The sequence below is a fragment of the Propithecus coquereli genome, unplaced genomic scaffold (genome assembly GCF_000956105.1).
Source record: "Propithecus coquereli isolate 6110/MARCELLA unplaced genomic scaffold, Pcoq_1.0 Scaffold544, whole genome shotgun sequence".
NCBI lineage: Eukaryota > Metazoa > Chordata > Mammalia > Primates > Indriidae > Propithecus > Propithecus coquereli.
The window spans coordinates 248,646-264,403 of NW_012151330.1; the positions used below are offsets into that span (position 1 = coordinate 248,646).

Here is a 15,758-nt window from a genome sequence, read left to right on the forward strand (position 1 = left end):
CCGCTAGGTGGGAGGAGGCTGAGAGGACCCAGAATTAAAAGAAGGAAGGGCCTGGGGGGCCCCCAGAGGGGAGGTTTCTGGGAGGCCGAGGGCGTCTTCCCCTCCTGCCTCCCTCTTCACAGGCAGACTCTGGGGGAGAGTCGGGGGCGCCCACGACACAGGGGTGTCTGGGTGGAGCTGTGGGTGCTGGGCTCTCGGAGTGGCCCCGGCCCTCTCTCTCCAAGACCAGGCGACCCCGCCTGGCCCCCCTGGAGCCCCAGCGTCCTTGCCCAGACCGAGCCACTGCACAGCGTCCCTCACTCTTCTCCCCAGGCCTTAGGACGTGCCAGAGGCTGATACGGCCTCATACACAGGAGGTGAGGACAGCAGTGCCCCCGGGGGCAAAGCCTAGGCCCCAGCCCATTCAGCTGATGTGGAAAATTGGGCTCTCCCCAGTCCCAGGACTCCACCTCACAGGGTCTGGGGCCTCACTGGCCATCCCTCCAGTTCCCATCGGAAATGACACTGAGGACCCCCTGCCCCCACTGCCCAGAGCAGGCTCAGCCTGGCTGGAGCCACCCATCCCTGCTGCAGACATGGGCACAGGGATGGGTGTGGACCTGGGGCAGCCAAGCACCCTTGTGAGTTGCAGAGAACAGGTGGTTCTGGGGGTCAGTCTCCCACCCTGCGCTGTGGGCACTGGGAGGCCAAGGTCCCTGCGGGAACCTGGCAGCTCTGCGAGGCTGCGGGCTAACTGGGCAGGTGGGCGCTCCCTGGCGGCTCATGGCTCCTCACGTCCTATCTTGAGGGTAGGATCCTTGGTCCCCAGGACAAAGGGTGGCACCTCAGGGAGCCTTCGTGTGGCCCTGCTGGGCCACAGGGCGCAGCTCCTTGTAGGGGTCAGGTCTGCGGGTCTGCAAGCCCCACACCCTTGCCTGGAGGGGTGGGGCCCAGGACAACGCGGACACTCCCTGGGCGCAAATCCCAGGCTGGAGTCCCAGGGAGGCCCGGGGTGCAGTGTCTGAAGACACGGCCCTGCAGGCCAGCAGATGCTGCCCCTCCAGCAGAGGGCACAGTGACGAGAGCAGGCACAGGACTCCATGCAGACCCCAGCCCTGCCCAGCTGGCCAGCAAACGTCCCCCGGCCCCCAGCCTTTCCAAAGAGCTGTCCACCCCTGAGCTTAGGGGCAACTGCTGGGCTGGGTTCAGGGTGGCAAGGGGCAGCAGACCCTGCTCTCCCCAAACCGCCCCTTTGCAACTCCTCCCGGGGTAGCTGGTGGCCGCCCTGAGAAGCTCCGTGATGTCCTATCTGCATCCCCCACTAGGCCTGGTGGGTTTACAGAAGTGCCCCAAAGGCACCCACACTCTGTCCCACCTGAGATGTGAGTTGGGGGGGCTTGGGGGCCACAGGGTTGTCCTGCTATAGGAGGCAGGTTAGGGAAAGCCCCGTAAGGTGAGGTGAGGCTGCATTTGGGGGAATGGGCGTGGCAGAGGATGTGGGGGGGCGCCCTGGGCTCCTGGCTCTCAGGCCCCCAGACCAGGCAGCAGATGGGGCGTCCTGGACCCAGCCCAGGGCTCCTCGACCCCACCCCCGTCTCCCTGTCCCCAGCACACAGTGGTGGCTGTGGGGCCAGGTCTGGTGGGGGCTGCACCCGCCGCCCCCGCACTTGCAGAGAACCGAGGTTCCCTGGGACGCAGGCGGCCATGGAAGAAGCCAGCTCCAAATGCGGTTTACTTGGCGCGCCTTTGCATGGGCACTCCCACCCACCGCCGGACCTCCAGCCCGAGTCTTGGGGAGCTCAGCACGGCAGAGGAGCGTGGGGCCCCCAGTCAGGCCACCCTCAGATGTGGACCAGACTTTAAAAGAGATGATGCCGGTAGCAGCAGAGGACCTGGGACCCACAGCTGAGCGCCAAGCCAGGGTGCAGACGGTGGCCACCAAGGCGCCTTTCTCCACGGGAACCCAAGGGCTGCCTGCAGCCAGCACACCAGAGATGCGTGGAAGCAGTAGCTGGTGGCCTGGGCAGCTGGCAGGACCCTGGGACTTGGGCCACCAGCCAGGCCTGTGACCTGTGGGGTGTGGATGCGGACGGCCGTGGTGCCCACGTCCCTGTGGGTGCCCGGCCTTGAGCCCCGGCAGTTGCAGAGCCCATCCCTGGGTGGATGAGGATGGGCCTACCTGGCCCAGGCATGGGGATCAGAGGGACAGCAGAGCCTAGAGGACTTTTCTGCTTAAAAACAGAAGGAGGCCAACAGGAAGCCAGGACACTTGCTCCCGCCGCTCCTGGAGGGGTGTGGTCCGCACGTGGTGCTGCTGCAGGGGCCTGTCCACAGGGCTCCGGAGGGCACAGCGGCTGAGCCCCTGGAGTAGCCCGGTGACCCTGAAGGCCGTGCAGGTTTGGCCGTTTGGATCGGCCTGCATCTTGGCTGCAGGTGCGGGGGCCTCGCTGTGTCTCCCCAGGGGGCCCAGACCCCCACGGCCTCACTCCCAGCCCCGAGGCCCCACAGACACCTGCTCCTGTCCCTGAAACCACGAAGCTGTGGGAGGGAAGCCGGGACCTCCAGGTGGCCAGATGCCCACTCAGCACCGATCTGGCTGTGTCCAGGCCCATCCAGCCCCGGGCAGCACCGGCCCTTCGTGTGCTGAGCAGCAGGTGGTGCCATCAGGTCCTGCAGGTCACACGTTGCTAATTCGGGCCTCCACCGAGGAGAAGGCAGTGGGGTCCGTGGCCCTGTCCGGGGGCCGCTCGCGCCTGACATAGCGTGGCTTCCGCACTGAAACGGGGTCAGAGACGGGCTGGGTCACAGTGGGGTCTGGAGAGCAGGGACAGCTCGGTCTGGGCCCTCGAGAGGCTCTCGGGAGCAGGTGGCACAGGCGTGGGGGCTGCGCACTCTGTCCCCAAGGCTCCAGCTCCTGTAAACGCTCCTGGTGAGCCCGACCCAGCCGTTTCCCCTCAGTCAGACCCAGGATCCTGCGCCCTGAGCACCCGGGCCTCGGTGAGGGCTGAGCTGTCCCTTAGGGGAGCTGGTCACATCTGCATCTCGCATTGCAGGGGGGCTAGATGGCGCCCCCGAAAGGTATGACACGTCCTGAGCCCTGCAAATGTGACCTTACTTAGAAAAAGGGTCCCTGCAGATGTGATTAAGTTAGGGTCTCAGATGAGAACGCCCAGGTGGGCCCAAGTCCAAGGACCAGTGTCCTCTGCAGAGGGTGATGGAGAGAGGAGGGACGTGGAGCAGAGGTGGTGGCTGTGCGAGGAGGAGGAGGCAGAGACGGGGCGAAGACCCTGCCAAGGAGCCTCCGGGGGAGTGTCCCTTGTCCCACACACCGTGATTCCTCATTCCTGCCTCCAGGACTGTCAGAGACTAAAGGGCTCTTGTTAAGTCACCCAGTCTGTGGAGCTCTGTGACAGCAGCCCCAGGACACAGGCTGCCCTGGGAGACCAAACAAGTGCCCTACGGAATGGGGCAGGTCTAGCCTTGATCACGGAGCTATTCTGTCCCCGAAAAACAAGGATATTGTCACCTGTGCCCCACACCAGACCTCTGCACGGTGGGAAGAACACAGGCTGGGGAAGGAGCTGGGGAGCTCTGCTCGTGGCCGTGCAGCCGTGTGGCTCTGGGCTCCCCATCACCCTGTGCTCGTGGCCTCTTCTGTAAAATGGGTCCTCCCCAGGCTGACCCAGGCCCGTCCGACCAGCAAAGCTGAAGAACAGGCTGCCCGGGAGGGCTGGGGGGTGAGGCCAGGTCCAGCCGGGACCTGGAAAAGGTGCCGGGAAATGGAGAGGGCCTGGGGGATACCCACCCCCACGGGCTCAGCATCTCAGGAACAAAAGGGAAGGGCCCAGAAGCCATGGGGGTCCCAGGGGGCACCTGCCAAGCCTGGCCTGGCCTGGCCCTGCCTCGTGGAAGGGTCCCCGGGAACCCCAGGAGGGTGGCTGAGATCCCAGAGACGGGCGTGTTTGGAAAACCCGTGAAGAGCCCTAGGTCTGGCACTTTGAAACTCGGGCCCAGAGACGAGAATCCCCAGGGGGCGGGGCGCTGCCGTTACCTGAGGACTGAGGTGGGGGGATCATCGCAGCCTTGAGAAAGAGAAAAAGACCCTGTGAGGACGGCCCAGCACCGGCACCCACCCGAGCACGCACAGCCGGGGGACGCGGGTTACTTACGGCTTCGCCGGGCTGCAGGGCCGGGGCTGCGAGACAAGAAAGTGGCATGTCACTGGAGGGCGACGGCACCCGAGGGTGAGAAGCCGCATCAGTCCCAGGCGGGGCCACCCAGCACCGCAGGGCCGGCAGTGGCGCCCAGCCCCAGGCGGGGGTCCGTGGGCCTGACTTTCTGCACCAGGTTGGCCGCCCTCGACCCCAGGAGAGGGAAAGGAGAGGACACAGCGGCTGCGGGAGCTGAGAGCCACCTGGTCCCCACTGCACCCTGCCTGCACAATGGCCTGCGGGACCCCGAGGTGACCCCTGCCTGAAGGGCTCAGGGGAGCTCCGGACCCTGAGCAAGGCCCCTTGGTGCTGAGAGTAGCGCCAAACGCCCGCCCTTCACACAGGGACCAGCCAAAGCCCCACGGGAACGTTTCCAGGAGGTGTCGCAGGTGCCGCCACCTCTTCCCCGTGAGTCCCCCTTGCCAGTCTGCTCTGGGCCTGGACATCCCCCACTGCAGGCCACTTCCATACGGCGTCCCCGCCTGCCTGCTCTGCAGCCGCTGGCACCACGCAGGACCCTTGCCCGCCCGCCAGGTGTGCACGGGTTGGGGAAATACCTTTGCTTCTCCTGTAGAAGACCCTGGGGAGCTTGCTGGAGCGCTTGAGGTAGAAGAACCCAGCCACGGAGAGGATGAGGCCGGAGCTGATGAAGAGTGTCCCCAGGAAGAGGGAGGCTGCCACATGAGGACCTCCTGCAAGCAAACCAACCTCCGAGAGGGCCCTGGAGCACCTGACGCCCGGGATGCCCACCATGAGAAGACCCGCTGCTGCCCGAGCACACCTGAGCCTCACAACAACCAGCCTGGGGGGGAACCGCGGGCTCCGCATGTGGGCTCGGGCCACCCCTGCAGCCTCAGCCACGCCGAGACGTCTGGCCACAGGTCTGGGGAATGCACATCCTCTCCTGGCCTCAGCTGACCTCACAGTGCACTAGGACGTCGAGAGCATCACAGGCGCTGGCCCAGGCCAGGCGTGGGGGAAACATCTCCCCACTTCTAGGTCCTGAAAGCTCCTGGATCCGGGCTCAGCACAGACCTGGGGCCCCAGGCCCTGGCGCTCAGGGGCACAGCCTTCAACCTGCAGCAGGTGCTCCCACCTCTCAGACGCTGCCAGCCATGCACCCTTACCTGTTGGGGGCCAGGACAGGGCCTGGTGGCCGAGGGCTCTGGACAGTCAGTGACAGTCCACTGCGTGTGCTTTTAGGTGCTGCGGGAGGTGACTTTCTAGCCCTGAGACACAGGAGTGTTTGCCACGCCGGGGGCCTCGCCCCATCTGTGCCACAGGAGGCCAGGACCTGCCTGAGCTCCTTCCACACGAAAATGCCGCCACTGTGTGGCCCAGGTCAGGCTGGGCCTGAGGGCAGCTTGCAGCCCTGACTTTCTGATGAGGGTGGGTCTTGCCCTCAACAGAACCCTTGGGCCAGGCTCCAGGTCCAGCACGTCCCCTGCTAAAGGATGAGGGTCTGGGGTGACATGACCCCACAGCCACCCGGTCACTTCAGCAGAGGTATCCTCACCCTAGGGCTGGCCCTGCTCCAACTGCAGTCACCCTCTGCCTGGACGCCATGGCCCACAGCCCCAGCACCACCCCCACTCACCTGGCCACACCTGCATCTCAGGTAGGGTCCGAGGCCAGGGAGACATGTCTGCCCAGGAGGTGTGGACGTCCTGTGTCCTCCCCTGAGGACCAGGCATGACAGCCCCAGGCCCAGGCGGTGTGGCGGACATTTCTTTCTGGCATGTGTATTTGCAAACTGTCTCCTTGGAGCCCCACACCCTAGAAGAGCCCCTCAAACTTGCAGGAGGACCTCGGAGAGCCCGTCCTGCCTTCCTACAGACTGAGGCTGCTGAGGCCAGTGGCTTGGAGTGGGGCAGAGGCAGCCCAAGCTGCGCCAGTGTGAGTGTGGGCGTGTGTGCCGTGGCCGTGAGCACTTCCGCAACGACAACCCTTTGGTTTGGCCCGTACCAGCTGGACTCCCTGTGGCCCTGTCTCCTGACCACGGCCCAGCCACATGGCACCCCCACTGGGCCTAAAGTTCGGACGTGGCCCAGCTGTGGCCAGCGTCAGGTGTCAGGGTTTGCACTGGCAGCGGCTCTGACAAGCACCCCACGCCCAGGACCCGGGCAAGGCGGCTCTGGAGCCAAGAGACTTACCCAAATGTGGCCGTCCAGGGCTCCCCGTGCTCCTGTTCATGGGGAGTGGCGTGCCCCGGCTGGTGACTGCGGGAGAGGCACTGTGGGAGGGCCGGCCACAGGGACCCCACCGAGGACCCCCACATATAGCCTGCAGGGGATCTCGGGGCCGGATATGTGGAATCAAGGTGGCCACAGAAGCGCCACCCTCACCCACAGCCACCCACAGGGACTCGGGAAGAGAGGGCTCCCAGGGCGTTCACAGGGGGACAGGGGCTGCGGGGCATGGTGGGGCCAACCCCGCAGCCGTGGGGACAAGGACCTCGACTCCCACCGATTCTCCCAAACCGGGGACATGGACCCTTGGTGAGAAGGGGGGACGTACGGCTTCTGCACTCGGAGCTGTTGTGGGCCGGAGAGGTTGCGTTCCAGCAGCGGATGCAGCTGGCGCTGCCGTCCGCGTTCCAGCGCCTATAGCAGCCTGCGCAGGGGAGGAGCAGGGATCTCTCAGCTAGAGCACCAGCTGCGTCAGCTCGCTGTCTTCTGGGAATCTCTCTACACTCTGAGTTTGTCAAATAACTTTCATTCAAGGACACTAACATACTGGAAGTTGAATGACGCTGGGCTCTGAGCCCAAACTCACCTGACAGGCAGTGGGGAAACCGGAACCCAAACAAACAGGTGCTGCCCCGGGCCTCGTGCTCTGGACCAGAGCCGGGCCTCCCTGCCCAGCCCTCACCCCTCGGCCCCCGCGGCACTACCACCTCCAGGGCCTGGAGCCCCCACCTCACACATAGGGCGCCCCTCACGCGGCCCCAGGCAGTACAAGCCCTGCCCTGCTGCCTCCACCCAGCTCAACCCAAGGGTGGTCTGTGGCCCCTGCACCCTGGTGCCTTCCCCCGGGGTCTCTCCTGGGGACTCCCTGCAGGACCAAGCCAGACACATCCCAGAAGGGCCAGCCCAGGCCCTTGCTGGCCGGCAGTTTGTGGACAGTCCCTCTTGCCAGCTGACCAGGGCCCCGAAGGGAGGAATCGAGTCTTACATCTTAACTTTTTTAACATCCCAAAGTTTGCTCAGCGCTGAGCAGACATACGTTCAACAGATACCGACTGCGGCACTGAACGCAGCGCGGGGACGAGCCACACGCCTGGGGCCTCTCGTGATAAACTTCGCTGGTTTCATCTGAACACTCGGGGCCACGGTGAGGAAGGCCCTCTGCAGACACAGGGCAGCATACCGACACCAGGTGAGACATCGGCACAGGTGCCACAGGTCGCCCTGGCGGTGCACCTTGTGGGAGAACCCAAGTCCAACCTCTGGTCTGGGCTGCCTGCTCTGACATGAATCGGCACCGTGTTAGAAATACGGTCCGGCTCTTTCCCTCCCCTTGGCATTGCGGGGCAGGTGGACCCCACGGGAGGCTCTGCCCAAGAGCCCAGCAACACGGGGCCCACAGCACAAAACTGGGCCAACAGAGCGCCCCTCCGCAGAGACAACCCCCACCCTGTGCTGAGAAGTGGCCGGATAATTCCCACCCCTGCACCCGTGCGTGGAGCTGCCTCGGCCCTCAGACCCTCGGGAGCTCCTGCTCTCACACTCAGCCCCTGCACAGGCACTGCGGGCCCTGGCTTACCAGTGGTCCACAGGGCGTGGCCGTGGCCCAGCTGCAGGACTAGTCAGAGGCCCCAGGTGCTGGCTTCCCACCCCCACCATTCTGCCTTAGCAACTGCACTCTGCTTCCTCCCTCCTCCTCGGCCTGGAGCCATCGCTGCCTTCCCGTGTCCCCGTGACCCCCACGCCCCACTTCCTGGGGTCTCAGCCTCCTCCCGTGGCACCTGAGCAGTGTCCTGGGCGCTGCCCCCTGTGAGCAGCCCCTCTGGGCTCACGCCGCTCTTCCTTTCTGGGTGGGCTTGCCCAGGACGAGAGCACCAAGACTGCCCTCGGAGGGACCACCTGAGCCGCACAGGGAGACTTCCGTCCTGGCATCTTCTCATGACTGCGGGCCCTGCCCCTGGCTGCCCCCGTCAGCCCCGTCCTGGTCTCCAGAATGTTCCATGGAGCAGGGGTCTCCCTCTCTGTACGCAACACTGGTCCAGCACCCTCTGTGGTCGGCTGTCCTGCGTACTCAGGCTGTGGCACAGGTTCCCTGACCCCACCCACCAGGTGCTGGCAGCACCTCCCCCCAGCAATGACAAATAAAAATACTCCCAGCCTCTGCCAGACGGTCACCTGGTCACCCCCCAGCCTGGCATTCTTTCTGGGCTGGCCCCACGGCTCTCTGCAGAGTGTTTCCTCACGGCCCCCACACAGGCTGCCCTGGGGGAGGCTCAGGTGGCCCTGTGCTGCCCCTGTCACCTGCAGCTGTTCTTGTCACCTCCACCCCAGGCCCCTGAGCTCCACAGCACACCTGAGAAGGTGTCCTTGTCACTGCAGAAGGGAGGGATGTGGCAGGCACACACTGGCGGCTCAGCAGCTACTCTGGGGTCTGCTCGTGACAAAGTGGCTTACCTGGGCCACAGAGACTTGTGCCCGGGCAGGTGGCATTGATGTCCACCACATCCACACCCACACAGCACTCGGGCTCCTGGGCCTAGAGGGGAGACAGTGGTGAGACTCTGGGACGAGGCCAGCCAGGCAGCCGCCGTGCCCAGCACGGCCCTGGGCAAGGGTGTCCTGGAGGTGCGTCTCCACTCCCATGGCTCCAGCCTCCTCTGGAGTCAGAAGTGGTGACCCTCCATCCCCCGCTGGCCCGGGAGTGAGGCGAGGACTTGCGGCCACCCACAGTCCCCTGTGGGAGCCCCAGGTGGGAGCCTCCCAGGGAAACCTCGGCCTTGGACAGAGTAAACCAAAGCCTGGGGAAGGGACAGATGCGGCAGAGGCTGGGGCCCCACCGCACCCGACTACAGACCGCCGCCTCGCACAGGTCCCTGCCTCTCCTCCTCCTGGCGGGTGCTGGGAGCCCTCGAGGGCAGGGCGTGTGGCCAGTGAGCATGAGGCCTGAGTAGACCACTGAGCAGTGGCCGGGCCTGTCCAGGGTGCCCAGGTAGCCCCAGACTCCCAAGGCCAGGAAGGAGACTCCTGGGGCTGGTCTGAACTGTGGTTCCCAGCCCACCCAGACCGGACCCTGCGTGACAGGACTGGGTGACAGGGCTCAGCTCACACTACCCACAGTATGGCCCCTCTGCATGTGAGAAGACAGCAGAAGCAGGAAGGGCCTCTGACCTTCTGGCCTTCTCCCGAGGCCGTAAGATTCACAGTAGGAGGTGCCCTCCCTGTGCCTGAGCTTCAGGACGTCCTTCTCTCGGAAGACTCGGGGTCCCCCAGTTACGCCCATCAGATCGCACCCTCTGTCCCAGCAATGTCCCCGCGACTGCCCACTTCTTTCATCAGACTTAGCGCAGAAGACAGGTGTCCCTGTCTCTTTCCCTCTATTTAATCGTGACGGCTCCCGCGCCACATGAAACTTACATCAAATGTGCTTTTTTCTTGTTAATCTGTTTTTTGTTATATTAATAGACGCTCCAGCTGTGAACCTAGCAGTGGTGAGGAGAAATCTGTCCTCCCTACGGCGGCAGGGAAAGTGTTCCAGCCCCGCCTGGCACCTGCCCAGGCTGCTGTGCTCCTGCGCCCTGCGGGGTCTCCTCCCTCCCCAGCCCCGCACCGCCTCTCTGCTAAGCTCTCCGGCTGCCTACCCTGGAGACTCCTTTGTGGGAAAAGGAAGCACGTTTTTCTAGACTAGGGTGAAATGAGAGCACACTAGGCACCCCAACCCCTGGCACCTGGTGTCTGCCCCACGCCCGCCACCAAAGGCCGTGGCACCCACGGAACATCCACCCACAGGTCACGCTGGCCTCGCTGACATCCCCGGCAGGCCTCTGGATGGCCCCCAGAGGAAGTGCCCCGGCCAGGCCAGCGTTTTGGGAGGGACGAACTCACACCTGTGGCGTCCGTGTGCAGCATCGATGTGCTCAGTGCTGGCATTTATGCATGTGCACAGGCCTGCGCCCCAACCACAGGGCAGGCTGGGCAGGCCTGGGGGAGTGTCCAGGGTGACCTCAGCTTGTGTGTTTGTCACAGCTGGGCTTTCGCTTATCGTGACCTGAACGTGGTGAACAGTGAGGCGTCCAGGGGTGACTGAGGGAAGCTGGGAGTGTCTCCACCAGGGAGGGACCCACGCCCACGCGGGGCCCAGTTTCTCACAGTGGCCTTCGCCAAGCCAGTGAGGGTGCCCCCACCCCTCCTGCCCACGCCCTCCCTGTGAGGCCCCCACCCGTCCCTGGCTTGAGTCCAAAGCTGCTGCTGTCAGCTCTTCCAGACACCAAAGGGCAGCACACTGGTGTCACTGGCTTGGCAAAGCCACTCCCAGCAGGAGCCAGGACACCCCACCAGGGGACCCTGCCCCACCCTGCCCCTCTCCTGAGCAGGTGGTAACCCGGCAGACAGCCCGGGGCTCTGGCCAGTTCCAGCTGGGGTAGCTCTGTAGAGGCCCTATTTTAGCTACAGCGACAGATCCAGTCTGGCAAAGAGAGAAACTTCTAGAGGGCGGAACAGAACAGGGGCCAGGCAGCAGGAGCTGTGTGCATGCCGCCCTCTGTGAGGCACAGTGGACGTGGGCTTCCTGGAGTGCACACGTGGACACGTGGTGGGGCACCTACCATGCTTTCCGTGGACTTGCTGGCAACTCCCAGCAGAAGGCCAGCCAGGAGGGCGAGGCTCCGCAGTGCCATGAGGGGGGGCAGGAGGGCGGGGCCTGCGAGGGAAGGGGCGCAATGGGGAGGGCGGGGCCTGCAAGCGGAGGGGCGCAATGGGGAGGGCGGGGCCTGCAAGGGGACAGGAGGGGAATAGGAGGGGGGGCTGTGAAGGGGGCGTGGTCAAACAGGGCGGAGCTCGGGCGCGCCAGGGAGGAGGGCGGCAGCAGACCCCGCCTTTCAGGGCAGGAGTGGTGCGGAGGTGGAGCCCTTACCTGCCCCTCCGAGGTGGGAGCCACCGACATCAGGCCCTTGCCTGCCCTGGGTGGTCAGTGGTCAGCGCGGCCGGAGCTCATGGGCCCGAGCGGAGCCCTGCGGACCTGCGCGAAGCGAGGGGGGGTAAGGACGGCCCGCGGCCGCGTGGACTCGGGTGGGGCTCAGTCCCTCCCCGCCGGCGTCGGACCATCTTGGCTCAGTCGGGACCTTAGGAGCCGAGGGCGGTCGCCCCTGTCACCAGACACATCCCGTCCCAGTGAAACCCTAATTCGGGGGCATTTCCACCCTGCAGCTTCCTGAGGGGCCGCGGGGTGCCTCTGGGCGACACGGGCCCATCTGGGACCCTCCTCTCCAAAGTTTTCTTTTTCACGACGGAAGAAGGCACGAAGACGTCATCTCGGGGTGACAAAAGGAAGCATCGGAGCTAGGGCCCGCGGGGGCCAGGCGCGGCCGGTGGCGGGACCCCACACACAGCGCACAGGCGCGACACGCGCGGAACCCCTCGACAGCCACGGGACTCAGTGTCGACGCCGGCTCCTTTCCAGAATGCAGGAGCCCACGCGCACCCTGCACAACCCCGCACAAGCAACGCCCTCTGTGATACTTTCAACACACTGCTGCTGACTTGCAAGGCGGTGGTCATAACCGTAGTCCGTCCCAAGCACCGCCGCCAAGTATCTTGACACACAAGTTACCTCGAACGCGACCCGGCCGCGCAGCTGCAGGCAGCCTCCGACTCCGGACCGACGTCAGCAGCAGCTGCCCCGTCACTTTCCGGTGGGTCTTCGGAAGAAGGCACAGAAGACGCTCCGGTTTAGGCCGGGGATGAGGACCGGCTCTCCGACTGGCCTCCGTGGTGGGCAGTCTCCCACCTTGGGGGTTCTGGGAAGAGACTGTTGTGGGCCCCGCGCAGCTGTGGGCTGCAGAGGGTGAAGGCTGCGGTGGCTGCAAGCTCTGGTCCCCTCGACAGGACGTCACTCTACACTGGGTTCAGGCCAGAGCCACCGGCAAACTGGCCACGCAGGAGGAACCGTGTCTGAGCGCCCCTCCCGATCCGGGGGCATCTGCCTTCTCAACGACAGTTTCAGCCACCCGCCCATCAAACATGCATGCTCCCCCAGAGCCCTCCTCTTCTCTGTGATGCGAGGTCCTTGGAGACAGCCACGTACTGGTGCCACGGCGGCAGCACACTCCTCACCTACAGGACGTGATTGAGTCTTTCCTTTTTATCCCTTTAACACTCCCTACCCCGCGGAAAACCCTGGACATCAGGGACCCTAAGAGGCATCCCCAGAGCCACGTCAAGTCACAAAACACCATTTCAATTCAGGAATCAGAGCCCAAGATTTCAATCAACACTTTCACCTGCTATTTAGTCTACTTTAATGAGGTATAATTTACATAAAATAAGCCACATCCACTTAAAGTGGGTTCTGACAAACTGCACTGCATGCCCGTGAAGCTGCCACCACAACCAAGACAGGGTGTCTCCATCACACGCACTCCTCTGCGGTCCCCCCTCCCTCAATCCCTGCCCCAGGCAGACACTGAGCTGATCTTGTCCCTGCAAATCAGCCTGTGTGTTCTGCAATTCTACATAAATGGACCATACGATACGCACACTCTGCGTCTGGCTCCTTCCGCTCAGCGTAAGGACCTCCAGAGGCGTCTGTGTTATTCGTGCTGCTTCGTGGCCGAATGGTCCTCCGTTGTGTGGTCACATCATCTCCCTTACCCACTCACCTGCTGGCAGATACCTGGGGTGTTTCTAGCTTTCGATGACTGTGAGTCCTCAAGTCCTAGAGACACCCTCGTACACGTCTTTATGTGAACATTGTCTGCATTTCTCCCGGGTAACACCCCGGAGTGGGACGGCTGGATCCCAGGGAGGCTGATGTGTAACTTTCTAAGAAACTGCCGAACTGTCTTCCCCGGTGGCTGTACCGTTTCACCTTCCCCCCAGCCGCGAGGAGGGCTCCGTTGCCGTGTCCTCAGAAACACCCCGTGATGATGGACAGGTGTGCAATAGTGTCTCATTGTCGTTACAATTTGCATTTCCCTGCAGACTGGTGATAGTCGGCATCTTTTCATGTGTTCAGTAGCCATTTATAGATCTTTTGTGAAGAGTATGTTCACATATTTTGCCCATTTTGTTTAACTGGGTGATCGTCCCATTATTGAGTTGTGACAGTTCTTTAAATATTCTTCATCCGATTTCTGTATGGCAAATATTTTCTCCCATTCTGTGCCCTGCCTTTTCATTTTCTTATGGGTATCTTTAGAAGAGGAAATGTTTTCCATTTTAATAAAGTTTTTGATAAAATTGAATGCATCCATTTTTCCTTTTATGGGTCTTGCTTTTTCTGTCCTAAGAAATCTCTGCCTCGACCACAAGGTCACTAAGATTTTCTGTTTTCTTCCAGAAATGTCACAGCTTTAGCTTTTACATTTTGAGTTACCTGTGTGAACGGTGCGACGTAAAGGCCAAGGTTCAATTTTTTCATTGTGTATGTCCAGTTTTTCTGGCACCGTTTGTTAAAAATACCTTTCTTTCCACATTGAGTTAATTATGTTGGCATCTTTGTTGAAAATCAATTGGCTGTAAGTGTATGGGTCTGTTTCTGGACTTCTGTTCCATTCACCTGTCTGCTCTTCACCAACACCACACTGACTCCATCACTGAGGCTGTGCAGAGTCTGGAACCAGGCCATACAAGCTCTGCTTTCCTTAATTGCTTTGGCAATTCTAGGTCATATGCATTTCCATATTTTAGAGTCACTGTCAATTTCTACAAACAAGCCTGCTGGAATTTTGACCAGGAAAACTGACACTTTAACAATATCAAGTCTTCTAATCCATGAACATGCTATCTCCGTTTTTTTTTTAAGTCTTCTTTTATTTCTCTCAGTGTGTTCTGTAGTTTTCAGTGAAGAGGTCTTGCACATCTTTTGTTAATCTTACTACCAAGTATTTTATTTTTTGTTATTGCAAATAGAATGTAATTTCTGATTTCATTTTCTAATAGTTTGCTGCTAGTATATAAAATACAATTAATTTTTGCACATTAACCTTGATTTCTGAGATCTTGCTAAATTCACTTAATAGTTCCAGCAGTTTTCTGTAAATTTCTTAGGATCTTCTACATAAATAATCATGTCATCTACAAATAAATGCAGTTTTACTTCTTCCTTTCCAATCTTGATGATTTTAATTTACTTTTTTTCTTACCTTAGTACAGTGGCTAGGACTTTCAGTACCATGTTGGACAGAAGTAGTGAGAGCAGGTGTTGTCTGTGTTCCTGATTTTAGGGATAAATTGTTCAATATTTCACCATTAAGTAGAATGTCTGGTGTAGGTTTTTCACAGATGCCTTTTATCAGATTGAAGGAGTTTCCTTCTACTGTTAGTTTGCTAAGAATTTTTTTCTTTTCTTTTCATCATAAAAGAGTTTCAAATGCTCTCCAATGCTTTTTCTGCATTTTCTCCTTTATTCTAGGAATATGATGATTTCACTGATTGATTTCTGAATGTCAAAAACAAGCTTGCATCACTGGGATAAACCCTACTTGGTCAAGGTACACAATCCTCTCTCTCTGTTGTTGGATTTGATCTGCCAATATTTTGTTAAGGAGTTTAGTCTGTGCTCGGGAAGAATATTGGTCTATGATTTTTCTAGATGTCTTTGTCAGATTTTTGGTATCAGGTTACATTACCTCATAAACCAAGCTGGGAAATCTCCGCCCCTTCCCTGCCCTTTTATTTTCTGAAAGAGTTTGTGTGAGATTAGAGTTATTTCTTCTTTGAATGTTTGATAGAATTCAATACGGAAACCATGTATGTATGCCAGGAGTTTTCTTGGTAGGTAGGTTTTTGATAATTAATGCAATTTCCTTAACAGATAGAGGGCTATTGAGATTGTCAGTAACTTTTCGTAAGTTATATATTTTTAAGGGATTTATCCGTTTCATTGAAGTTGCCATATTTACTGGCCCCAAATTGTTCATAATGGTCTCTGATTATTTTGTTATAATTACTGTAGAATCCTTAGAAGTAATGCCTCTTTTTTATTTTTATTTTTTTTGAGACAGGGTCTCGCTCTGTCATCCAGGGGTAGAGCACAGGCATCATCATAGCTCAAACTCCTGGGCTCAAGCATCCTCCTGCCTCAGCCTGTTGAGTAGCTGTGACTACAGGCGCCCACCACCACACCCCGCTTATTTTTCTTTCTTTCTTTTTGTAGAGATGGGGTCTTGCTCAGGCTGGTCTTGAACTCCTAGCCTCAAGCAGTCCAGGTGTGAGCCACCTCGCCCAGCCAATAATGCCTCTTTCATTCCTGATCCTGGTGATCTGTTATATCTCTTATTTTTTTAAAATTGACCATTCTTGGTAAAGGTCTGCCAATCATACTAATCTTTTGGGGAAAAAATATCAGTTTTTGGCTTTGTTAATTTTCTCTATTTTTTAATGCCTT

General features: G+C 59.9%; 1 protein-coding gene across 2 annotated transcripts; it reads right to left on the minus strand.

Annotated features, from left to right (window-relative positions):
- Positions 1-1,719: 1,719 nt before the first annotated feature.
- On the minus strand, positions 1,720-11,290 carry LOC105820924 (chromosome unknown open reading frame, human C1orf159). 2 transcript variants are annotated; one of them, XM_012657491.1, is made up of 9 exons: positions 11,286-11,290; positions 10,978-11,072; positions 8,831-8,912; positions 6,708-6,803; positions 6,344-6,409; positions 4,748-4,882; positions 4,149-4,174; positions 4,031-4,061; positions 2,623-2,754 (listed from the first exon to the last, which is right to left on the minus strand). In XM_012657491.1, exons 2-9 carry the CDS (start codon positions 11,047-11,049, stop codon positions 2,657-2,659), a joined length of 606 nt encoding a protein of 201 aa, XP_012512945.1. In that variant the 5' UTR covers positions 11,050-11,072; positions 11,286-11,290; the 3' UTR covers positions 2,623-2,656. The 2 variants fall into 2 exon arrangements, with proteins under 2 accessions (XP_012512944.1, XP_012512945.1); XM_012657490.1 differs by lacking the exon at positions 4,031-4,061 and having other exon boundaries at positions 1,720-2,754.
- Positions 11,291-15,758: the final 4,468 nt, after the last annotated feature.